At 39.1% G+C, this 18,368-nt stretch overlaps 1 protein-coding gene across 4 annotated transcripts in view; it reads left to right on the top strand.

Moving 5' to 3' along the window:
• LOC101061199 (protein diaphanous homolog 1) overlaps positions 1-18,368 on the top strand; it is a 68,121-nt gene that overhangs the window by 1,745 nt on the left and 48,008 nt on the right. For 2 of the 4 annotated variants that reach the window (XM_029847015.1, XM_011610572.2), the window contains exons 1-15: positions 636-954; positions 1,263-1,406; positions 9,288-9,314; positions 9,848-10,006; positions 10,485-10,586; positions 10,943-11,073; positions 11,202-11,285; positions 11,360-11,429; positions 11,624-11,763; positions 11,861-11,966; positions 12,064-12,174; positions 12,283-12,401; positions 12,844-12,960; positions 14,355-14,470; positions 17,616-17,680. In XM_029847015.1, coding sequence (XP_029702875.1) covers positions 1,308-1,406; positions 9,288-9,314; positions 9,848-10,006; positions 10,485-10,586; positions 10,943-11,073; positions 11,202-11,285; positions 11,360-11,429; positions 11,624-11,763; positions 11,861-11,966; positions 12,064-12,174; positions 12,283-12,401; positions 12,844-12,960; positions 14,355-14,470; positions 17,616-17,680 — 1,446 coding nt within the window. In that variant the 5' untranslated portion in view covers positions 636-954; positions 1,263-1,307. Of the gene's footprint in view, positions 1-635; positions 955-1,262; positions 1,407-9,287; positions 9,315-9,847; positions 10,007-10,484; positions 10,587-10,942; positions 11,074-11,201; positions 11,286-11,359; positions 11,430-11,623; positions 11,764-11,860; positions 11,967-12,063; positions 12,175-12,282; positions 12,402-12,843; positions 12,961-14,354; positions 14,471-17,615; positions 17,681-18,368 lie in introns of those variants that run through there. The other 2 variants (XM_011610573.2, XM_011610574.2) reach the window with 2 other exon arrangements.

An 18,368-nucleotide genomic window follows, 5' to 3' on the forward strand; every position in this document is an offset into this window, starting at 1 on the left:
AACCTCGCAATACTGTGATGAACGCCTTCCTCGTGATACTAAAACTCCTAAATAATTAGACAGAAAGGGATTCATTGCCATTCACTCAAATTTAAAATGTAACATGGGAAGCAGAACCTTTGTGAGGTTTATACCGACTTCAGCCTCAGACCACTGCTTGTAAAACGCCTCCTGGTTTAGAACGATATGTTGCTGTTGCTTGTGTAATAAAAATATCTTATTTTCCAAAAATATCTCGCAACAAGAAAGAACGTGTTTTGGTTTCAACTTTCTGTGGCTTTTAAATCTGGAGACAGAGAGGCACGTCTCACTTGTGAATATTATGAGCTTTTGTTTTTGGGGAGCTGTCGGATGTACTCGCCCCACCTGAAATAAAGACAAATGCTGACACAACTGCACATTACAGTCTTTTATTTTAAAGTGAAACGCGTCCATAGCTGGAACCAAACTCACTGGATAGACTTTACTGTCGACCAATAACTCCCAGTACTTTGTCTTTGTTGGACTTTAGGGACTGCGTTATGGCCGTGATCCCATGCAGTTTTAAAGAAGCTCCGAGAAAGTGTCATTTTAATGCTTCTGGCCATGCATACGTGTGTTTATGTTAGAAAATCCTCTCAGGTGTAAGTCTAGCGCGCAGGCCCCGCCCCCTTCATCTCTGGCTGGAGTGTCATAACAGGAAGACTGTCGTGCACGGACTTTTCTTCATTGCTGTCATTCACGGATTAAGAAGTTACTTAAAGTTGAAGCGGTAATAAAGATTCAGGCGATGCTGCCGGACCGAGTCGTTCGTAACGCCATCTCGCTGCCGTAGTCGGCGAAGCAGTTTGTGGGAGTCGGAAGAGTTTTTATCCGCCGGAGACACTTTACCTACTGTAGCCAAACTAGTTAGCCTAGCCTTAGCTAAAGTTAGCACTGTGAGTGCTTCATACTTTCGTAACTTTATACACACAGGTAAGACTTCTCCTTTTTTTAAAATACGCGCGTCCCCTATTAAACACCAACTTTGTATTTAGAAACGTAACGGTCTGTTTCTGTCTTGACCAAAAGACTTAGACTTTGTGCTTTGAATTTCCCTCCCTCATATAGACGGGCGGCTTAGCCAGGAGTTGGTGTTGGCTGTCTACCAAATCACCAGCAATACTATTGTTGCTAGTTAGCCACTGCTTTAGCTACGCCATGAAGTATAAACAGTTAACTTTTTGGAAAATCTCAAAACACGGCCGGTGGAAACGCACACCTCTATTTTCTTTACATTCCAGTGTGGCGCGATCGCCTCAATCAAGGAAGCGGATTAATTTATCACTATGGATCCCAACACGGGGAATTCAGCATCAGCTGCGGGTCCTAAGAAGGACAAGAAGTCAAAGAAAAACTACGAGGATGGAGATGGGAAAAAGAAATTTGTGAGTATCTTCAGGGTTCACTAATTTAATTTAATATTTCATTTCTGGACGTGAATGCTAACAGATATTCCCTGTGATGTTGCAATTATCTTTTGGGGGTCAAATTACAAAGCTGCCTACACCTTCAAATTACAGGCAGCACCCTGAGGCATGCTCTTGCTGCCTTAGTGGATCCTGTGTTACCAAGGAGTGATGGTCCACATCCGAGTCAACACAGGATATTCAGACTATCCTGAGAGTTTACAGTGTTGAGAAATCTTCTTAAAGATACACGCTAGTTCAAATATTAAGCTCGGGGTTTTGCATGTATTGATTAACTTAATAAAACAAAACCTAAAATTTCATTATCAGGTTCAGTATTGACACATGTTAGAATAGGAGTGTGACTTAATCCTCGTGATATCAGCCTGGCTTTGTAGGCGTGTGTTCCTCACCGTGGCGTCATCATGAGGCAGAGGCATGGTAGCCATCGGCCGTGACGTTTGTCATCAGTCAGTAAAACTGTTGTGTAATTCAACCCCTGATCATGTCTAGCAACAGGTGGAAACTGATATCACAGACGGACCAATGGTAACTGTAGATATGGACGCAGGGGACACATCTGGTCCCCGAGAAGCAGTTATTGGAGAGAACCCGAGTTAGACTCTGTTTTATAGTGAGTGAAAGAGTACGAGTCTCATAACTGAATGGTCAGTCCAAATATCTAGCTATCTAGCTATCTATCTATCTAGCTATCTATCTATCGAATCAGCATCAAAACCCTTGTTTTGCACAATAATCATTAAAAGTGAGCAAACTGCCAACCTCATAAAATCGCCACATTTAGAATGAGCCTTCCACTCAAATGAAAATGTCTTTTTAAAGTTTTTAAAGGCTTCTGAATGGAGGAGAAGTGTGTCTTTGCCCGTGAGTACACTTTGTGCAGATGCCCATTCGTAGTTGTCTTTCTAGGATGATTACCACTGCGCTCATGCATTTGTGAGACCACAGAGAGGATCTCAGGGCTGGGGTTTAAAGTGGTTGGTTTGAATGAGCTGTTGAGACACAGTTACTCAACAGTTTTGAGGCACCCATGAGAAACCGCAAAAGTGCACACACATTGACTTCTGTGGAATTAAAGCATGTCCATTTTAATGAGATTTAAGTGAGATCAACTATATCCTGGGGTTTAATGTATAGAAATGTCATGTATATGAACTGGTGTCATCTCCATCCTAAAAGTCCTTCTCGTTTCTTGGTTTGGTTTCCGTGAAAGAATAAGAAAGATGAAATATTTGATGTAATTTGTTGTGAATGGAGCTCGGATTTTTAACAGACTTTAAATGTTTATATTCCTTTTTTTAACTGGCTTCGCTTGTCTTCACAACAACAAACATCTACCGGTAAACTCATTATTAACCTAATAAATCTATACCAAAACCCCTACAAACATAGTTGGAAGAAGAAGGAGAACTCATCTAAAAAGAGAGATGATATTCAGCAGATACAGACACCTGACCCATGTGACACTAGCGCACTACTCCTGAGGTACGGGAATAATCAAATAATCGGAAAGATATAATTCCAATGTTAATGCGCTCCAGAACCACTGAATTCTGAGCTGATTGTAATTTTTAAAATAAGAAAAACTGTCCGGTAACCACTATCTACCAGTGCAGAGTTCTTTTGATCATTGCATTATGTTTTATTGTTATTTATTCCAAAGGGAAACAAAGACATCATTGGGTTAAATGTAATTAATTTAATTGTTGTAAAGTTATTCAGCCCACCGTTATGCTATCTTTGACTGAGGACAACGTCAGTCATATAAATTCATGAAGCAAACTTTTAATAACTTTTCTACTAAAAATATCCTTCTTTTTGAAAAACTGCTTCAAAATCCCTAAAGTACTTCCATTGTCCAACAAAACTATCCTGTTAGTAGAACATAAATTATACATAGTACCGGTAAATTGATTAGAAGGGAAAAATAAAATATAATTAAAAACTAGTAAAAGGAATAGGGCTGTTTTACATCTTGTATTTTTCATACAATTCCAATGTTCTAATAGTCTGGAACACCTGCCTCCCCAAAACCCAACTTCTACACTAAGGAATAAATCACCTGTGATTTAAGACTCTTTAGTTGTCTCTGTCTCTCACAATGGAGCCGCGTGCAGTAGTTCTGTGTGTTGCTGCTTCTGTCTGAAGACGCAGCACACGGAGGCCTTTCCTACACAGATGGGTTTCTTCATTTACTCTAGGCTTCGGAGGACAGTCATCTGGTTCGCTCTGCAACTTCCTGAGTGTAGAACCAAACGCACGAAGAGGAGCAGCATTCATTACTCATATTTACAGCCAGTCCCTTTCGATTTAATTAGAAAGTGTTTGGTTAACAGCACGCCCAACAACACTTTGCCTGCAGATGATGCGATCCATGAGCAAAGAGTGCCTGCAAATAAACAGAGCATCGTTTACTGACATTCTACATCATTTATCAATAGACGACAGCTGTCATTCAACACCCGATCGATATAATGATATTTGGCTGATGTACACTAATCTTAAATCTTAGGGTTTGAGATGCGGCCATACAGAAAAGGTTCTTGATCAGACCATTCCACTGGCAGCTGCCCTTGGTCCACATAAACACATTTAAAAAGGAAATTGATTTATATGTGGTGAAATCCTTCCAGCTAATTGGTGTCGGACCATCTTCAGCTGACCTTCCTGATTCTGTCTGCGTAGAACAGGAGTCCTTTGCTGTCGACCGGCTTAGGGTTATGTAATCTACAATGACATGGTAACATTCGACATGTTTAGAGGACATACTGTGCATCTAGATATGCTGTGCTGAGGTTTTCAGACTGCAGATGGAAAGGATCAGCATCCCTGAATGTTGTTGACATAAACGGGCTGACTCGATCAAGCACTCAGGCAAAACGTGGATTAACCAGGGATCACTGCCTTAGACAGTTGTCTGGGAGACAACGAGTATTATATTTATCAGACCGTAGCGATGAGACGTGCTTTTTAAATAAGTCTGTTTTATAGTCGATGGATAACAGCTCTCTTAATTATGATTAATTAATAAGTCTATACAGTTCATGACTAGAGCCAAAAATGACTATAATGTTTTTTTGTGTCAAATTCTGATTTTCCTTGATCATCATGTAATTTGGCTTAAAGTATACCAACCAACATACACCCAGATGACTCAAATAGAGAATCTAGGTGCAGCTGCCATGTTGGAGGCAATATAGCAAGATAATCATGAGCACTACAGTTTTCTCCCACCGTGCAAGTATCTTTATACAACGCACTGGTAGTGTTAAACTTGTGGAGTTGTTAGTTTGGCGATTTACTTTCATTCATTTCTTCTTTTGTACCCGTTTTCACCAGCGTAAGTACGGTGTTCTGTTGAAAATAGGTTCTACCTTTGTTGTTCATGGAGTGGAGCATGGAGCTATGTCTGCAAGACACCAAATAGCAACTGGCATTTGTGGCGTGCATTGTTTGTTGCTGTATTTAAATCTATTTAGATCCAAATTTGAGGTTGTTCTTGCGTCAGTGCTGGATCTTGAGTCAGCCGCTTGATTTAAAGACAGAAGTTTGTTCTTCTCAATGTGTGTGTGACATCTTTAAACACAGGCTTAACCATTACGTTTGCACACGTTATAGGATAACAATTTATGGCCATGTTTATCATTCATAGGGTAATTAATTGCAAAGACAAACACTTCTCTCAAAGCATAGACCATGTGCCTGCTTGTGAGTTTATGCAGCACCATGTCTACTTCCTGAGGAAACCACCTCGGCAAAGGCTTCATTTAAAATTGGTTCAATGAATTATTTCCAGAAATGTGGTGGGCATAGAGACTCACGTGTACACATTCACCGAAGGTCATCATTTACAGAGGATCTAGTAGTCCTGTTCATTTGTTTGTGTGTTTTCTATTCATCCCTGACACACAGTTATTGGTAGGCTGATGGCAGCAGGGGTACAGAGTGAAAGAGTTTATCTAATCTGAGAGATGAGAATATGTTACACCGAGAAAAAGAACTTGGTGAGTGGATGAGTCAAATTAAAATGGAGAAGTAAAAACTGTAACTGAAATATGAGATGAGGTCAACTATGATTGAGAGCACCATGCAACCATTTTATCGAGTATTACACACACGAGTGGGACTGGGTGTTGTTAGAGACATCAAGTAGACATGAATTGGACTTTGTCTGATTCGTAAGCGTGAGGGGACATTCAAGAGTGCCTCACGATTCTGTTGCTGATCACGATACGTTTCCACAGCACCATTTGCCAAGTAATCAATAAACTAAATTGTGACAATCCACAGCTATTTCACTATTTCCCTTCTTCACTGGTGCATCGGTGTTGTTTTCATTTGTGTGATCATCTGAAATGCTGTTTCATTTCCTCATTTATCCAGTTTACATCACTCGTATATTAGCAGAGTAGTGAAGAGACATGTAACCCCTCATATTCAGGCCGTAGGCCCTAGATTACAGCACTATAGCTCCATATTTACACATGGAGTCTAATTCTGCTTTGTTTCTTAATTCATCCTTATGCTAAAATGGACTCGGGTTAGAAATGTCCTTAAAAAAAAAGGGGGGGGCGGGGGGTCAAAGTCAATGATCATTAGATAAGCGAAAGACAAAACAAAATGTTGGTTTTATTTGATCTTAAAATGATTTCCATCTCTTGAATTGCACCTAATGGAAAAGGAATGAGAAGAATTTTAGGGTCAGCGCTAGTTCACCAAGGTGAGTTAATAATAAACGTCATGTTGTCCAACAGATTTTCCCGTTTGTGGTGAAATCATTTTTACAGTTATTTGTTCAGGCTTGCGTTATATCCCTAAAGGGGATAGTTGGTGGACCTTTTTTACCGATGCTGTTGCCATGGTGAATGGAAGTATCATGGTGGTGTAAGTGCTTAACTTAGAGTAAGTAAGAAATGGTAGAACTTACTCAGATCAGCTTATGTACTGTAAAATCAGAGCTTTCCATCTCCAGGAAAATGAGATTAAGTTTGTGGAACACACCACTTTCACTAGTTTAGGTCATGCTGTAGTAATTAATCTAAGTGCATTATCTGGGTTTGTATGACAAATTTGATTTAGATTTATTTTGTTGGAATAACATGCTGACATGTGGTTTGAAGGCTGCAGGAATTAAATCACAATAAATCGTTTTCCTTCAGTCGTGTACATTTGCTGAATGCTTTGTATTAATGTTAAATATTGCATAAGCCAGGCATTTTTTAAAGATGTGGATTGAGTACCTAATTTAAAATTGCATACATTAGCACCAATTAACCATGTTGGTGCTCTTTGTAGCGTGATTAATTTGAGGATTGCAAGATTAGGAGAAAGTGGTTTTTCTTTTGGCATAAATTTCAATACTGTACTTCATTCACGTCGGATAAATGCATTTTTACAGAGAAACAATTTAAACGTGACATGAACTTTTCTGTAGATGTTGGTGGTTAGACCTCAGGCACATCTTCAGACAGACCTTTAGTAGTGGAGGGAATCACCTTCTGCCTCAGTGTGATGATACAATAGCAAGTTCAAAACAAGCATCATGACTTAGGATCATCTCCTGCTGTCATTGTTCAAACATGTGCACGAGGCTCTCCAAATATCCAGGTTGTTCAGACATGCACGGAGCCTGTGATTGGAGATCAGCCTCTGTGATTGTGTGGAAACATAGGCACTAGAATAATCCTCACACAATAAATGGAAAGGAGGGAAAGAGAGATAAGGGCAAGTAATAGTGGGTTCAAATAAGGAAACATCCTGTATGCAATTTTGCACAACTTCCTGTCATAGCATACAAAGTTAGAGAAACACGAGAGAGACATATCTCTGAGCGTGTGTACAAAAAAAGAAGTGATGTTTAACGGCTAAGAAAATGTACGTGTGAATGCTGTGAAGCAGCCATTTATATTTTCCTGAAGACTCAGCAGTTAGAAAGATGCCAGGTTAAAGACTGGTAAATAACAGGACCAACCAGTTGATCCATAATGAAACTATTTACTGTGTCAATTATTTGTATATGCAGATTTAAAAACTTGACAAAAAGCTACCAACAGTAGACAACAATAAATGAAAAATAGTGCGAGGATTATTATTTTTCCTAGGAGAGACATTTGTTTTACTCTATTCTAAATATGATTTCCCGGAATGTTTAGTAGAGATTTTTATTCATTAAAAAAAATACATAGGTGATACGAAAATGGCAAGACTGAACCCTTAACGGTATTTAAGAATAAATAGATGCAGACTTTCAAGTTAAGAAAAAGAAACATGATTTATCCTCTTTCATTTCAAATCTAATCTGCGTTTCCAAAACTTGGAGGGTTATAAAGGAATCAATCAGTATGTGGTATAAGGCTAAGTCATGTGACCTATATTTAGACCAGTTTCACAGCCATTCTGTGCACAGTAGTGTTAGCGGGGCCATATTTCATGAAACAAGCACAGATGAAAGGTCACAAATTGAATATTTGTAATCCTCTCTCCACTCTGGCTGGATATTTACTTCAAGGCTCTCTAGTTGGAACCATTAATATCAACATTGCTTGTGTTTGACCCCTGACACTGTTCTTCACCCTCAGCTGCACAAGTCCCTCTTTTTTTCTACCTCATTTATCTGCAACAATTCAAAAGCTTTAGAACTTTTTCTCGCTCAGGCCTGTGACATTTTCAGAGTTGTGTGTTGTGGTGATGGAAGTCAAAGGCTCTTTAAAGAAGTACTGACATAAAAGAGGGGCCCTTTCCACTCGCCGCCAACTGGACAAATGTGGAATGACCATTAGGAGTTCAAGTTGATCACTATGGGTAATCCTTCAAGAGCAGACTTTCAGATTTTTCAACATATCTGTTCAAGGTCTTTGTTGGTATTTGAAAAATAGACTTTTTCTATAATTATGTAGAACCCAATTGCTGTAGCACGCCAAGGCCATATCAGACTGACTGGCTGATTATTATGAATTCAGCAGCTTTCGAAGGATACAATAAATTTGCTGCTTTTCAATTATTGCTTTTAGATAAAAAACTTCTTTTCACATTTTATTTTGGAGTAAAGCCATTTGAATCAACAAAATTGGGTTCCCATCTATTCAGTAGTCTCCCCAAAAGAGAAAACAGCACTGTTACATTACAGCGGATTTTGGACATTCAAAATGTTTTAGTTAAATGTGTTTGGAAGAGCATATTTACCTTTCTTCTAGATAAATACAAAGAGGATTTGGGATTAAAATTTGAATACTTGTCATATTTAAATTTGAGGAACACACACATGATAGCATTCGCTCAGCATCCATGTTGATATTCATTAGTAAGGAAATGCAGTTTTTATAGATACTTCTAATTAGACTTGTACTCAGTGTCACAGCCATTGTGAAGAAAAGTAGAAGCTTCAACTTGTCACTGAACTGCCAAACTGTCTCTTGTTGTGTATATTTTCCACTTGTTGGAGCTGCTTTCTTTGTGAAGGGTGTTTTTTACATCAATTTTAATATTGCTTTGGATGATCCTGGCCTGGCCCCTAGTGGCCACAATATGAATTGATTTATTTTCCTTTTGTTAAAAGTTACATCTAATTACTACCTTTCAGTAACTTTCTTAACTGTGTTTTATACCTTTGAATAGGTGTTTTGAATATGTGATTAATTTGTTTCTTTATTTCATACAGAATGTGTCCCTCCTGTCCTGCTGTGACTCAAACATGAATGCTGTAGATGGCTTTGGGTGTTCCTGTCTAATTTATATACTTCTTTCTCTCCATCTGCTTCCCCTTTTCCTTTTACTTTTTTATGTTTAATTTTTCTCCTTCCGTGGTGTTCTTACTCCCTTTCACTCATTCATCCTTTACAGAAACTCAAACGCCTGATTCCTGATGAGGTAGGTCTATTACTCACCAGTCTAACCTTTGTACTTGATTCTTCAAACCATCAGCATGAGCTAACCAGTGTGTCATCCATTAAGCATCATGTTGTGCATCACACGTATCGGTCTCGCAACATTTGGCCGATACGTCTGCGTGTGTGTAATAGAAATTGACGTAACATCATAATGAGGGGTTATGTTCTCTGGCTCAGGGCTCACAAAGTTCTTGCATTCTACAGCACATTACATGATAAATGAAAACACGTCATTTTCTATGCCCGTCTTCTATAACTACATCTCAACTGTTTATTTGTTTTCAAGCCTTGGATGTCTTGTTTGTTGAATCCCACATCAACATACATTCTTTATATGTTATACAAAATCAATAATGCCCCAAAGTCCAAATCATTTTAGTAACTTTTTCTTTAAAAATTGCACTTGTTTGATGTGTCTGTTGATGAGGGATTACTAACCTGTTGTGTGGTTTGGCAGTGTTTTGGGTATTTACCTTTAGAACCTCACGTGTGTGTCATTGTTTGCAAACCCAGTTGGAGCGTTTCACCAGCATGAGGATGAAAAAGGAAAAAACGGGTCAATTATCAAGTCAGCGACATTCGTCAGCTTCCAACTATGAGATGAATTCCCAGAGTAGCATGTTACAGGATCATTCTGATGAATACATCTTGGAACTCTTTGAAAAGATGCTGGTGAGTGAAAGCTTACTCTGTGTATTTATCATGTTTTTATAATAAAGTCATGTGTTACTGACCTGTGATGCACACATCATTCATCAACTAATAATTTGAGCTGTGTGGGACCTTTACGAAAGACTTTTGTGTCTTCATTATTTCTTATTCTGTAATACACATGCACACACAAGCTGATTTGTTTTTTGGTAACTTGTTCACATTACATGTTGACAGAGCATAAACAATGATAAACATTGAAAATTGGAGTGATGAATGCAAAATGAGCCAGAAAAGTAATGCTTGGGAGTCATTCGGGCTGATTTGATTCTCACTTTTCTCAATAAATGGAACAAAGATTACAATTGTTCCCCTCCAGCAGCAGCATCATACAGAATCATCATACAGCCATGCACTCGTCTTCTCTCAAAACAGTGATAGTCTTTCCAGCTACCGGTAACTTTTTTTTTGCTTATTTCTGTCTTTTTCCTCTCTCTAGGTGGATATGAACCTGAATGAGGAGAAGCAGCAGCCTCTGAGGGAAAAAGACATTATGATCAAAAGAGAGATGGTCTCCCAGTACCTCCACACTTCTAAAACTGTTAGTACAAAAATCAAAAATCCACATTTTCCACCCTCGGTTATTGTCTTTACCCATGTGGTTGTGTTGCTCTACTACTAATGAACCATGTTAAATATTCATTAATGAAATATCACAAGCACAATGATGTAATTACCTACTTTTGATAGTGCATGTGTAATAAAGTATGACAACAAAGTGAATTTTCCTGTGAAGTAAACCTATTAAGCCAAATTTGTACCAAAAGTAGGCATGACTGCTAATCAGAATCTTTACTGTTGCCCTTGGACCCCTGCTTCTGCGTAAACAAAACAGCTTCAGTTGTGTAAAAACTGTGTAGATGGACGTTCATGTGTTGTGTCTGTGTTGTTTGTTAGGGACAAAATCAGAAAGAAAGCACCAAATCAGCTGTCATGTACATCCAGGAGTTGAAGTCAGACTACAGAGACTCGCAGCTACTGAGCTGTTTGGAATCACTCCGAGTCTCACTCAATAATAATCCTGTCAGGTAACCGACATGCAACTGTGTGTGTGTGTGTGTGTGTGTGTGTGTGTGTCTGTGTGTGTGTGTCTGTGTGTGTGTGTATTTCAACAACACATGTCCTGATACTTAAAATAACGCTTTTCTCCCTTCAGCTGGGTGCAGAACTTTGGGGATGATGGTCTGGCCCTGCTGCTGACTCTACTAAAAAGACTACAGGAGGACAAGGACGAGTACTCGTAAGAACCTTAACTCACATAAGAAGTCATCCAAAGCAGCGTTTGTAACTTATTTCCTTTGTTTCTCCTACAAGATCTAGAATGTTGGGAGTGAAATGCCAACACGAGATCATTCGTTGCCTGAAAGCCTTTATGAACAACAAAGTAAGTAAACCAAGACACAATAACATGTTTTCTGATAATTATCAATGATGCCAACAGCTATACAAATACCTAAAACTTATTTTCTTTTCAATATCTTTTTTAAAGTGATAATTTGTCCCGATAATGTGTCTAAAAATAACTTCTATGTAAATGGTCAGTTGTATAATGAGGTTTCTTTGTTTTCTCTCTGTTAGTATGGGCTGAAATCCATGCTGGAGTCAGCTGAGGGAATCCCTTTGCTAGTTAGGGCCATAAATCCAAAAGTCCCTCATATGATGGTGGATGCTGTACGGCTGCTCTCAGCCATCTGTATTCTGGAACAACCTGAAAACCTGTAAGCATGAGTTAAATACAGGGACTAGGATTTTCTGCTAGAGTTTTTTTGTTATGTGTGCAACTGTTTTTATTTTTAATGTTTTGTTGTTTTGTAGTCATGAACGAGTTTTGGAAGCCATAACAGAAGAGGCAGAGAAGCAAGACATCGAGAGGTTTCAGCCTCTCATTACGGGCATGAGCAATCATAACATTGCTCTAAAGGTGTTGTAAACAAAAAATCCTAAACTATTTAATGCACATGACAGGTGAACCTGTTGTTTGAATTGAATTCACTTTTTTGCCATATTCATTTCGTCAGGGTGGCTGCATGCAACTGATCAATGCTCTGATCAGCCGGGGAGAAGAGTTAGACTTCAGAATCCATATTCGCTCTGAACTGCAAAGATTGGGACTCAGAAAACTGCTGGGGGTACATACATTACCTTCTTTAAATTGGTAGATTTTTCAAATGTTGCAATCGAACTTTTGGCTTAACAAGATCAGTGTTTCCGTTCCGTTTCTCATGCTGTCTCTGTAGGAGGTAAAGAGCATAGAAAATGAAGAACTGAGGGTGCAACTCACAGTGTTTGAGGAGCAAGCTGAAGATGACTCTTACGACCTTAAAGCACGTCTGGAAGACGTCCGCATTGAAATGGAATATCCTTAACTGAGGAGATTACTTTTGACTTTGCCTGATGTTTTTTTGGGATTAAATACAATTTCAACCTTCATTAGTTTATGAAAGTTGAAGAAAGAATGTATATAATTGGCACTAAGTAGCATATAGGTATGTCATATAAAACGATATAAGGCTATATTAAGGCTCAGAGTGGAATATGAGCAATTGTTATGGCTGTTATTGCAACCTTTAAAGTGCAGTTCTGATATCTAGCAGAAGATGGCGCCCACAGACCACAAATTGGTCTAAACGTCCCATCTGCACGACTGTATCTGTAAAATGGGGACTGCTAAAGGCAAAGGTCTCCAAATGTAATACAGTTGGTCAAACAATGAATGGACAATAATTCTGTAAATAGAAAATGTTCTTTATACAGGATTTGATATTTTTCTGTTAATTTTGCCTTAATTATTGCTTCAGTGATGTGAGGGAAGTGTTTGAAATTCTAGTCAATACGGTGAAGGACTCCAAGGCTGAGAACCATTTTCTGTCCTTAATGCAGCACCTCTTGTTGATCCGAAATGATTATTTGGCCAGGTAAGTGTATCAACTCACTTGTGTGGAGATATACACTCTACCTCCTCTCAGAGTTGATTTGGTATTTTTGATATTGTGCTGTTTTTGTTGATTACTTGTGATTGCACAACAATAGCTTTCACATCAAAAGTACTGTGAGTAGCAGCCTTTGCACGTTGGTAACGTGTATGGACTTTCACACTCAAGCAGATATACTATGTATGCATGTACGTACGCACGCACAAATTGTGCTATTTGGCTGTTGATCTTGTGACTAACAGTTGTGACTTGTTATGATGTGATGGTGTATATAATGTCAGAAAGCAAATAGAGTACATCAAAGTCCACTCATGCCTTGAATGATTTCAAAACCCAGCCAATATGATATTAGATAATCTGGTGAAACCCTGTAGTCTATGTATACTTGCAATCCAAAAACAGACAGACAGACATTAGAATATATTAGGAGTTTAACTGAATGACAAGACACAATAAAATGACTAGACACTCAATAAAAAGGAATATATATCATTCTATTCTTTGCCAAAAAGTGCATCTATAAATAAACAAAGAATGCCATTGTTTTCCAGCCTAATCCCTTTTCCCATCCACCTGTTTTTGCAAATCACGCTCAGTCTGTTATTAAACCACTGAATCTTTAAAGGATGTTACTTTCCTGGCCAGTCCTTGTTCGTATATGTTAAAAGCACCCCACAAACAACTCTGTAAGCAGTTGTTGTCAACATTTTGTTTTTGAGAAAATATTTCTTTCCCTTTTTAAAAAAAAAAAAATTGCAGCATCCGCTTTGGAGCGACATCTTTGGTTGTGTAGGCCCATTTATCCATTTTTCCGTAGTGGCACTAGATGTCTCTCTCGCTCCATGGTTAAATCTGAGCTCATGGAAAAATGTTGAATTATAATGACAGAGTAGAATACGTGTGGAATAAAGGCAGGGTGACTAATACTGATGAATAGGGTTGTGATATAGACAGAACAGATACTGAGACCAAGATTCTCGCACCATCTAATGGGGTCAGGGACTCAGGCCTCCAAAATAGAGAATGTGTGTGAAGCTGATCAGACATGGGACTTTGGACACACATCAAGAGTCTCATACTAGCACAGTTGCACACACTCAATCTTTGTGACAACACCTTCACCCTGTCATGCTCTAACAAACAGCCAATCTCAGTTCTAGACAGTGACACAGTACACATGTTCAAATATTTGACTGAACAAATAAACTCCTCACCAGTCATTCTCTCTGCCATGTATATGAATACAGTATAGGTATATTTGTAGGACTGAAGTATTAGATAAATATAATATACATGTTTTTTTTCTCCATACTTCTCTTTGGTGTCCATTGTTTTCTAATTTTGTTTTTTAAATGTGCCCCTCCCTCCTTCTTTAGGCCTCAGTACTATAAGCTGATAGATGAGTGCATCGCTCAGATTGTGCTTCACAAGAACGGAGCAGACCCTGATTTTAAGTGTCGAAATCTCAGCCTCAACATTGAAGCCTTGATCGGTGAGCTGACAGACCAGAAATCACACAAACATTCAGTTTGATGATATATTCACCCACATCATGTCAAAGTTGTTAACGGCACACAAAGTGCGAGATCAGTGCACAGACATTTGGGTTTTAAAATTCTGAGTGAAACCTATAAATCAGAGTTCTGTTTTTACTGTCTAATGAATGTTTAAGCGATGCTGTTAATGGAAATGTGCACAATTACCATTTAAAGAAATCAGATCACTTCGCCTTGTTCCTAAACTGCACCTGGTTGAAAATTGTATGGAGGCTGTCACTAACCGTTAGGTGGCGCCAGAGAGAAAAGTAGGAATTCTTTTTTTTCTTCCTATTGTCCTGTTCAGCAGTGAGGCAAGCAGGATTGGCATCTGAACGCCTCTTGGTGTCAGACAGGTTGTTGGTTTTTTTTTTTTTTTTTTATGCCAGGATGGGCCCAACGAACCCATCCTGTCCCTGACGAATTCATCCATAAAAGTAGGAATTCAATTCGTAGAAGATTTATAGTAATGCATCAGAATAACCAAAACATTGAAAATAAAAAGCCCCTTGCTGATTTTAGAACCACAAATTTCAGTGGTACTTAAATATTAAATATATATTAAATATTACATTTTTAATAGTTATTGCAAATTGAAGTATACTGGAAAATTTTAAGTTTGGATCAAATATTTAAAGTAATATTTTGGTGGTCACATGAATTCTGATTGTAATCTTAGTGTTTTTTTTCATTAGGAGTTCGTCCTTACTTGCTATTAAATACAGCTATTTTTATAGGCTTTAAGTGAAACTAAAATCAGGGTAAAACTGTATGATTTTAGTGTGGTACAATCTGCATATATTTGAGGCCAAAATAACAGCATGGAATAATATGATTTTTTTTAAAAATCTTCATTTTTGGGCTTTGTGAGAACACCAATGCATAAAAGGCAATTATTTCTTTATTTTTTACCTTATCATAATACACTATTGGTCAGATATTCTTAAAATGATAGTCTGCTTATGGCAAACTAAACCAGAGCAGAGAGGAGTACAGGCCATGTCTCAAGAGTTTGATACTCCTTTATGGTCTCATTTGCTCACTGCCAGAGCCTTTAATTTCACTGCTTCTAAATGTGTACACGTTCACACGCACACACACACACACACACACACACACATGCAAACACACACATACATGCATGCCTGCTGCCCTCTTTTAAGGCTGCCAGACTTATTATCGGTGGAAAGCAGCCCAATTCTGCCCTGCATGCATTATTTAGTGTTTTTCTTTGAACTCTTGAAATTCAGCACAGTTCCCCCCCACACACATTCTGGCTCACTTAGTGCCCTCTATTCGAAGTTTGTCCCATTTACCCTAACCACTGTGTCAGAGTAACCCCCCCCCCCCCCCCACACACACACACACACACACCACCTTCCAATACAAATGCACGTTAAATTGTATTTGAGTTGTTTTATTATTTGTGAGTGTCTTGAATGTGAACCTTCTCTTTTACATCATGTCCCCCCCAACTTAATAGTTTATCTAGCTTTTGGGAATTCTACTTTATATTCACCCACTAATATATTTTCAGTGCAGCAAAAAGGTTTGCTGAATTTTCTTTTTACTCTTTACTTGTTTCAAGCCTATTTCTCCTCAAACCCCTTGCAAGAACATCCTGGGTCGATGCAGATCTTTTTGGCAATCTAAAACGGTTGTCATGGCATTTGGTCCCAGGTTAAATGACCCTGCATAGGTCTTTGGCTCACCTCGCCTGCAACATAAACGGCATTCAGCTTAATTACCCAATGATATTGATGTATCCGCAGGTCTCATTCTGATTTTGTCACTGGGCAGCTCATCAACAGGCAGTCATTGTGGAAGCTTTTTTATGTATTTTTATTTTATTTATTGCTCATGGCAGTGCACTGGCTAGACCACAAGATCCATGAGCTGCTCAGCCCCGATCCAGAAGAAGAGATTTGTGGCAGGCTTTCGGGATTGTGCAGGACACAGCTACTTATGGTCATATTATTTTTACTTATGGCCTGTTGAAAGGGGACGGTTCTTGACCAGACACTGAAACAGGTGCTTAACATCTGAAGGGTTTGAAAAAAAACTTCTGATCAATGACAGGATGAGCAGGAGTGGCTTTGGATACACCGAGTGGCCTTATTATGAACTTTGCAAATTAATGGCCACTGGCAAACCTTATGGCTAGCTGTTCCTCTGATGCCCTCTGCACCCTCCTCTGAGTTGTCAAGCCCCACTGGCCGTGCCAGATGAGCAATGGCTCAATTTATACATTGAAAATTCCTACTGCACACCACTGACTACAAATGCTACACAATGACAGTGTTGCCTAATAATGACAATAAAGTCCCAGTTTATCTCTAGTCTGAGCTGTTAGAATGAACACACTGCTGATATCCCAGCAGGAATTTAAAATGCAATTGTTGACCAAAAACTGTGACCTTAATCTCGTATCCACATACAACAAACAGTCGGGGCAGCGTTGCCCATAAAAACCACCCTAGAGGCAATAAGGGCTGTTTGTTGCTTCTAAGACCCCATTCCAGATTAGCCAATTCCGTCCTCCTGCACTGCATTTGCTTTCGGACATTGTTCAATAAGCGCTGAGCTTGTAAACTGTGCAAAAGGACCAAAACTGCAAAGTACGAAACAACAACACCGACCATCGACTCAGGTGACTTCCCTGCTGTCCATTGTTTAGCTTCCACTATCTGTAGCACTTAAACGCCTAATGTTGACATTGTCAAGGTGATGACATATGAGAGTGAGAGGAAAAAAAACAGCGGGAGGTTGGACATGCGACTGCTGGCGGTGTAAAAATGCCCACAGCAAAACGCTTATAGTGTGAAAGAGGTGTAAGATACGTTGTCCATCTCGGTTTCAAGCGTCATGTTTAGATTTCTCAGTCCTTGATCTCTTGACCCAGAGTCCTTCCTCTGATGCTCAGCATGTGTCCTCTCACTTTCAGGACAGTTGATAATGAGATACTCCTTGACTGTTATGAATATGTGCGTGGATACACCCTGTGTCAGACTGAAGAGTCACACTGTAGGCTAGATTTAAGCAGGTCTTTTGGTTGCATTCTTTACTCATCACCACTCAACAATCCTCTTTGTTTACCCACAGACAACATGGTGGATCAGACCAAGGTTGAAGCTAGCGAGGCCAAAGCAAACGAGCTGGGAAAGAAGGTGAAAAACATCCTCATTCACAAAGCACACAATGCCATGTCAACATTTTCACTTGTGATTGGAAGAGTATGGAAACTGTATGAGTGTGAGAGTATGATAATTGAAGTCATGCGGGACTCTTTGTGACATGGGTTTAGTTGAATAATGAGGCAACCAAAGGATGCAATACTGGTGACATTGAATGAGCACCTTGCAGTCCTTAAGTCTAATTTAAATCACTCTTCAAAAGATTAGCTGTGCTGCTGTTAAACCACTTGGCTGAAACAGATCGATGCTACATGACACTGATGCTGAAAGAGGCTGAAAAAGAAAACAGTCAAGGTGTGAGGTTGTGACTGCATGTTTGACAGTTGTGACTAGACGTGTAAAAGCAAAATGCTTTACTTTGTACGTGGTTCTATGCAGGTCTGATATCCACTCAGGATACAAATACTGTCGGCAACAAAAAGCACACACCGCTTGTATTTACACAAGTGGGTAAATACCTTGATTGCAGTGTACGAGGGCCGTGATGCTTTTGTCCCAGTGACAGGATAATTGCAGAGAGGGAGCTGACACTGGCCACTGCTCATTCACGTGAAAAGCACAGTTATGTATGTGGCCATGGCAGTCTAGCACTCACAACAGCATATACACCTCTACTGGGATTGATTTTAGTTGACCACTCAGACACCATGTGCTCATTTTG

This window comes from Takifugu rubripes, chromosome 14 (assembly GCF_901000725.2).
Source record: "Takifugu rubripes chromosome 14, fTakRub1.2, whole genome shotgun sequence".
In the NCBI taxonomy this organism is placed as follows: Eukaryota; Metazoa; Chordata; class Actinopteri; order Tetraodontiformes; family Tetraodontidae; genus Takifugu; species Takifugu rubripes.